Raw genomic sequence first — 7,585 nt, 5'->3', positions numbered from 1 at the left:
CGCGCACTCACACAAGCCTACTCGGAGGTTCTTCCCTCTGCAGAACCACTTCGGTCATACGCAGAGACAGGCTGTGGGCTATAAAAACCAATCAGAGGTCAAGTACCCCTGTGCTTACCCTGCCCCTGCCGCATTGAGTCAACAGGGACTCATGGTGAGCCAGCTGTGGGAGACAGAGCACTACAGGGTGGCCAACAGCCGAGATGTCAGACAGAGCTTTTCTTCAGAAGTGTCCATTTTATCAATAAATGTGATGCCATTCCACTTGATGGTGTCATTCCGTGCACAGAAAACCATGATTTCTGATTAAAATTGGCCAACAGCAGTCAATTTCAGCTCATTAGTGCCTAGACTATCGATCTTCAAGTGTTCCCTTTCATTCCCACCCACCTCTGTTCCAAATTTAGCCCTTCTTTATTTAAAAAAAAAAGTGTTAATCATTTTATGGGGGGACTCTTACAAATATTATAACAATGTATTATCCAGTAGTATTAAGCACACCTGTACATATGTTGCCGTCAACATTTCCAAAACAACGTCTTTCTACTTGAACCCTTGGTGTCAGCTTCCATTTCATTTGTAAAGACTTCCAGTTTTCCTAGGTTCCTACTTGGTCCATTCCGAGTTCCCATTACTAACTGATGTTTGCAGCTGTTTCTCCTCATTCTGAGTTGTGCCCTATCAGCAAATGAGCATCCCGAAGGCTTTCCTCCATTTGCATCATCAGTCGGCTCTACTTTGAGAAGCAGCCCGTCCTCAGTCCTATTCTGGGTGCCTTCCGACCTGCGGGGCTCATCTTCCGGCACGATCTCTGACAGTGCTCTGCTGCACCAGCTGAGCTCCCTTGGGCTTTTCACTGACCCTAGGAGATACTTCACAGGCCCATCATCTAAGGAACCGCCAGCCACTTCAGAAAGACGTGAGGTTGGGGCAGCGCTGGCACCAGAGCATCCTAAGCATGTCCCGAAAGGTGGTGAGGCACAGCCGGTTAAGGGGGCAGGTTTTCTTCTCTCCTGAGGGGATTCCCTGCTGGGGTCCTGGCCGATGAAGGTAAAGGTCTATGGGGCCAAAGGGAGGTCTTGGCAGTTTAGCCACCTGGTTGCCACACAGTGCCCATGGCACGGTGGGCGTGTTGCTGTGTGCTGTCAGCCTCTTTGGTAAAGCGGGGCGTGGCCCCGAGGCTTCCCAAGGCTCTGAGCTTTACAGATGTAGACGGCCAGCCCTTTCTCCCCAGGAGCTGCCGAATGCGGTTAAACGGCCGAGTGCCTAACCATCTGCAACACCAGGCCTCATTACATTATATCATGTATGGCAACTATTGTAGTTAAGCCTTTGCATACATTAAACCTTACAATGTGTCCTCAAAGCTCCCACAGCTCAAATGAAAGTCTAGTGGGCCTATTATTAAGGCCTTTACTCAAAAAGATTTAACCAGTTCCAGTGAGCAACACAGACTGTAGTCCTGGAAATGCTTCCAATTGTAAAAGGTGGCCTTCTACAAACCCACAGGTTCCTTGTCCAAGGTCCTGGGGTAGGGGCTGGGGCAAGCGAAGTTCGTTCCAGATTGGGGGGATCGGCCAGGCTGCAACCCCCTCACGCAGCAAGGAGAGGAAGGCGCAGGGTGCCCGTCAGAGCACAGCTCTCGCCTGACTACTGTGGAGTTGAATCAGCTGGTTTGGTTTCCATTTTCTAGAACCTGCCAAGAAATGAAGCTGGGAGGCCATGCTCAACACCCAGGTCACAGACAGAAGAGGCCACGGCAGGTAGACAAGCGGGACCACTTGGAAATGTGTGAATGTAAAAAATGGGACAGGTGATTGGGGAGTCTTGCGGGGAAAGGAAGGTAGGATGAAAAAGACCTGCCTAAAGATGACGGCAGATTCTATCACTCACACAAATGCAGGCAGGTGCCTTCTCTCCAGGCTACACCAACTCATCCCATCACCTGTGCTCCCTGGACCTCCTGTCATGTCCTAAAGGATCTTGTAGGTGTTGCGGCTGTGTGGATTGGTCTACTCCCGTGAATACTTTAAACAGCCCCAGGGAGAACCAACATCTGACACTACAGCGTCAGAGCTAAGGATATTCCAAAACACCAAACCAATGTACAGATAAGAGTTCTCTACGCAGGGAATCCAGGTCAGATAACCCCTCGGGGGCAGAAATGGAAGTAGTGATAACAGGAGGGGAGGAAGGGGAAACCAATCATAATGATCTATGTAGAACCCCCCACCCCAGGGGGACGAACAACAGAAGCATGGGTGAAGGGAGACAGCGGCTGGTGTAAGATAGGAAAATAACAATTTTTAATTTACCAAGGAGTCACAAGGATGGGAGGAGAGGGAGTGAGGGGGTAAAAGAGGGGCTGATACCAAGGGCTCAAATAGAAAGTAAAATTTTAGAACAAGATCATGGCAATTGATGTATGGATTTTTATAAGAGCTGTAAGAGCCCCCAATAAAATTATCTTCAAAAATAAATAAATAAATGAAATTCAAATAATGATTTCTCTCCCACGCCCTTAAAAAGAAAACTTCAAACCAGGTAGAGGTGCAGTAGGGGATTTAGGACATGTTATCCACTCGCTGCAGGGCTTACAATCGGAGAAGGTGTGGCGCGGGCCTGTACCCTTTCACCACACTTAGTCCATCTGTATGCAGATCAAGTCACCCCAAAAGGCTGGTCTGTTTGAAAGAGAACCTGGGATGGGGATGGCAGGGAGGTTCATTAACCACCAGTGATTTGCAGCTGAGACAATTCTGCTTGCTGAGCGCCAAGAGGACTTGGAAGCATTTACTGATGAAGCTGATAGATTACCGCCTTCAGTAAGGATTACAACTCAACATAAGAAAACAAAAACCTCACAACTAGGGGGAAAATGATCAGGATAAACAGAGAAAAGACCCACAATTAATACTCAAGAAAGCAATCTCCTGCAGAATAAGACCTCTTAGTGTCAAACAGCAAAGATGCCCCTTAGAGGCCTGAGGTGGCCCTGACCCACGTCACGGGTGCTTCCACCTCCTGAGCATGAGAGAGCCGGCAAATGGCTCAGGAAGGCTGGAGAAGTAATGCATTGAACGACGGGAATGGCGAAGAACATTCTCTCGTGGACTGCGAGGATGATGTGCAAATGCTGTGCTGGGAGACGCCCAGCGAGGGTGGCCAGACGGCATCTCTCGTACTTCGATGTGCCCTCAGGAGTGATGGAGACGGGACGCTTGGCGGAACAGAGAGGGTCGGTAAGAAAGAGGACCTTCGATGAGCAGGATTGTCAGTCGGGCGCAGAGCCGGGAAGTGTTCCGTGCTATGGTACATTGGGTGGCTGTGAGTCTCGCCGGGTACCCGGCCTTCCTTCTGCAGTGACAGTGGACGCTACGTGGAAGGGGCTGATTGCAGAAGGACCCCCGGGAAATAGGGAAGCACTTCGGAGCCCAAGAGGGTGAACGGTGCTCAGGAGAAGGGGAGGGGAGAGGGTTTGGGTTTCGGGGTCACTTAATTCAGAGCACAGAGGGGGAACTTCTGAGGAAGTACAAGAGGGCATGATGGGACGTCGTGAGAAACATAACCGACACCAGAGACGTATCAACACCAAGCTGTGCTGGTGACTGTTGGGGTGCGCGCATATTCTCCACAAAAGTAAAATCCCCACAACGGAAGGGTGGTGCTGGATTTTCCAGAGGGCAAACTCGAGCAGAGCGTGGCCGTGCGCTCAGGACAGGCAGGAGCAAAGGCTGCATTGTGGGGGCCTGGCTCTCCCCGTGGCCATTTCCCCTTGGGGGGTGGGGGTAGGGATCATAGGATGGCCGCACTCACACCATCGTGCCGTTTGCTCTCAAAGACCCTTCTATGAAGAGTGCCCCTCCTGGGAAATGTCCTACGAGGCCCGAGACGGTCAGTCACCTGCCTCAGGTGACTTCACAGCTCCCCAAAAGGAACCACGGTGTTCAGCATCTTAGCAGCAGGGGGCACGTCCACACGCCACAGCTAAGACTCGGTCAAGGTCCCACAGCCTTTCCCAGTTGGCCTTTCTTCACTCCCATGTGAAAAGCCACAGAGTTAAACACCTGTCAGGTCGGATTAGCCAAAGCTGTCTTTTCCAGGTAAGCAGAAAGAGAGAGGGAAGACCTAGTGGAATTCCAGTACTCGAACACTGGGCCACAGGGAGAGGCGATGGGTTTCCATTCTACACTGCCTGAGCATGGACGTCGTTCTGTTGGTCTGTGTCCACCTGAGGAACACTGAGGGTGAGTGAGACATGAAGGTCCAGGGAAGGCGCCCCTCAAAGGTCAGAGGAAGAACTGGCACGCCTCCCCTGTGCAGCCGTCCCAGGAGAGAGCCGGGCTCGGGACTCACCACGATGTCTTCGGGAAACGTGTCCCGGCTGTGAGAGCCGTCATCGAACAGGACCTCGTAGAAGGTCTGGGAGGTCAGGGAGATCACCCTGCAGCTGTAGTAGCGGGTGTTGCGGTGCTTCGCAATGACCGTCTGGCCCACCTCCACGGCCTTCTCGCTGACCTTAGGCTTCTACACCCAAGGGGGGAGAAGAGGAGGGGAGGAGACAGAACAGACAGTACAAGGAACATTAGCAAAGAGTCAGTCATTTGGCTTAGATTGTAACTGGCGACCGACAGAAACCTTGTACATATGTTCATACACCCCCACCCCCAAGCCCCAACCATTTCATGATCTGTTACGCACACCACAGGTCTTTACTCCTAAATACCTCCATGTGCATTTGGGACATACTCTTTTACATAAAGCACCACAAGAGTACTCGGAAATGGAGGTGGCGGGCCAAGAGTAGAAAAAAGGTGGGGGGGGGGACTCAATGAAGTCAAGGCTAGTTCCAGGCCACAGCGGGTTCTTCTCACTAAGACACAAGATTCATGCACTTGGCTGCTTGCAAAGATGGGTGTAATATACAACCTTCTCAACACGATCTTCTAAGGTAAACCTAAATTAAAATCCTTGTGAGCGTTGAGCATGGCCATTTCATGGGTGTACTGAGGAGAGGGGACTCTTCCCTGCGCTAGTTTGATAGGCTTTCAGATTTATCTTTGCATGCGGAAAAAAATATATTGACAAGCAGACCCCTTAACTGATTACACATCCTCAAAACCATTTCCTGTCAGGAAAGCCTAAGAATCTATTGGTGCTCGGAATGTCATTTCTGATCCAAAGACAAGACGTTCTGCCAGGCTCCGCCAGATTACAGAAACAGCTGTGCTGTTGTGAAGATTCGTGCGCAGGCTCAAGTTGTGAACAATGAATTTCCTCTAACTTGCACTAGGGAGAAATGAACAAATGGTGGTTGCGAAATATTTTTCTTTAAAAAAAAAAAAACTAGAACCAGTTTGGGGTGTGAAGAAAATTTCACAGAACCTTCAAAAATAGTTTCACAAGAGGTCCCAGGAAATAACCGCTATCGAGTTTATAACACACACCAGGATGCATGAGTTCTTAGATTCTCCCAATGACCCAGTGAGGTGGCCGTGATTTTCAGTAAGGACATGAAGTGATGGAGATAGAGTGACTCTTCCAAGATTTCGGAGCTGGTGTGAGGCTGCAGTGGGGCTCAGAAAGAGGTTCGTGGGGGGCAGTGTTCTCCCATCACACGGAGGGCCTCGGGGTCATTAGCTAGTGAGTCAATATGGAAAGAAATCGGGAGACACAACTGACAGAATTCAAGCAGTTGCCTACAGAAATCACATTTCTTTCTTTTTTACCAACCTTTATAGAGTGACTCTTTTGTTCTAAAAAAACTCACTCATTTCTCCCAATATACCCACGGGGTTGAACTGGCTTGGATTGACAGCATATTTGGCTGCACAAAATGTAAGTTGCAAATGTCATATCCATTGCTGTTCAAGCCGTTTTCAGAGGCCGATTCCTCCTCCTTCGTAGTCTGCTCTTCATCTGTACGCTCTCCTGAACCCTGTTCACCTTGGGTGTCCCTCTTGGTCTTTGAAATACCAGTGACATATCTTCCAGCATCGTGGCAACACACAAGCAGTTCAAATTCACCAGGAGGGGCTTTGGAAGAAAGGCCTGCCTGTCTACTTCTGAAAAACATCCACTGGAGATACAATATAGCGGCTCGACCCTGATATGCATGGGGTGGTCACCACTGAGTCTGGAGGTAGCTGGAAGGCAGCTGGCCTGGTTTCCTGGTTTAATGGGAGCTGCGATTGTATTATTTATATCACGGTGGCTGTTCGTACTTATCAGTATAAGCGAACAGTAATGAAATGAAACTCCACGGAGGCACTTCTACAAAGGGTCAGGTTCTGGACTGGTCGCCTGACACAGAGAGATAAATAGTGGAGACTGACCGTACATCACCTTCTCAAATCTCAGTTCTCCCGACTGGGTATCTGACAAGAGGCCAGAGGTCAGCTACTACATACATAACATCCACAGCAAGATCTCAGAGGGCAGGGACTTGTGTGGAGGAAGGACGAGGTCTGTGCTCGGCAACACAGGCTTTCTTTGCCTCACTCCTGAGAAGGTGTGGCTAAGGGCGTCACCCAGCATCTGGGCAGAGATGTCATGGGGAAGCCCTTGACTTGGTTCAGGTCCACGTGCAAGTCTATGAATGCCTCATTTCACTGTGCTTTGCTTCATTGCTTTGCAGATACTACGGACTTTACTTAAGTCTCTGGGAGAGCCTGCATCCAGCAAGTTTATTGGCGGCACCATCTTCCAAGGGCGGCTGGTGGTTTTCAACTACCGACTCTGCAGCCCAACACGTAACCCCCAGGCAACCCCAGACGTGAGGAAATAAGAAAATCCAGGGCACCTGCTTCGTTGCACTGTTTGCTTTAGGGCGTTGGTCTGGAAGCGAACCTGCAGGATCTCGGCGGTCTGCCTGTCGTTGACGTCGATAAAAGCTGTGGACCCCAGTCTTGTGAAGTGCATGAGGCTCTCAGAACCAACACGGCTGATGCCCTGCCCCATGAACAGACCCGACAGCACATTCTACCAGTACCCAAGGGCCCTTCCGCCTCCTGACTTTCAGCTGCTCCGTAATATCTATGAATAATAAACCATGGTTATTTTTGTCGTTTCTTAATGCCTTCCGTCTTCTCAAACTTCCCAGAGGGATTTGAGTCCAGGTTGGATGCAAATTAGTTTGCGCCCAAACTGACACAGAAGTCACCCTCTCACTTGTGTTGGCCTTGTGAGAAAGAAGGCTTTCTTGTCGAAACAGCACGGCCCAGGTAAAAATCCTCTCTCCAGAAAACCAGAATTCCCTGCGGCTTCGTGAGGGGCATGTGCTCTTGCGACACAGTCACACATGCAGGCTGATAAGTGTCACAAGCACTTCAGTTTCTGTGTGTCTGTTTGTTCGTGTGGGCTTGTCCTTCTTGTGGGTTTTTAATGCAGACATATCATACAGTGGGAAATGGCTATAAGTCATTTCCTAGCAGATTCGAGTTCTCTTCGCTTTAACGTCTGTGGAAAAATGATGAATCAGTTGCAGGAGACATGGCGATGGCAGGGAGGGGGTAGATCATCCTGTTGCATCTGGATCATGAATTCACCTCGCAGGTAATGAGCTTGCTGTACAGAGGGGTGGGAA

The 7,585-nt window shown here is 49.9% G+C and overlaps 1 protein-coding gene across 1 annotated transcript in view; it reads right to left on the bottom strand.

Annotated features, from left to right (window-relative positions):
* The window catches only part of KDM4C (lysine demethylase 4C), a 187,834-nt gene that overhangs the window by 11,247 nt on the left and 169,002 nt on the right, over positions 1 to 7,585 (bottom strand). Inside the window, exon 18 of the mRNA XM_045289370.1 lies at positions 4,357 to 4,527. Within this exon, the coding sequence (XP_045145305.1) occupies positions 4,357 to 4,527 (171 nt within the window). The remainder of the gene's footprint in view (positions 1 to 4,356; positions 4,528 to 7,585) is intronic.

The sequence above is a fragment of the Echinops telfairi genome, unplaced genomic scaffold (genome assembly GCF_000313985.2).
Source record: "Echinops telfairi isolate 266 unplaced genomic scaffold, ASM31398v2 ScPeMD7_25;HRSCAF=90, whole genome shotgun sequence".
Taxonomy (NCBI): domain Eukaryota; kingdom Metazoa; phylum Chordata; class Mammalia; order Afrosoricida; family Tenrecidae; genus Echinops; species Echinops telfairi.
Note: the sequence above shows the minus strand (reverse complement) of the source record. Positions and strands in the feature narration are given on the sequence as shown.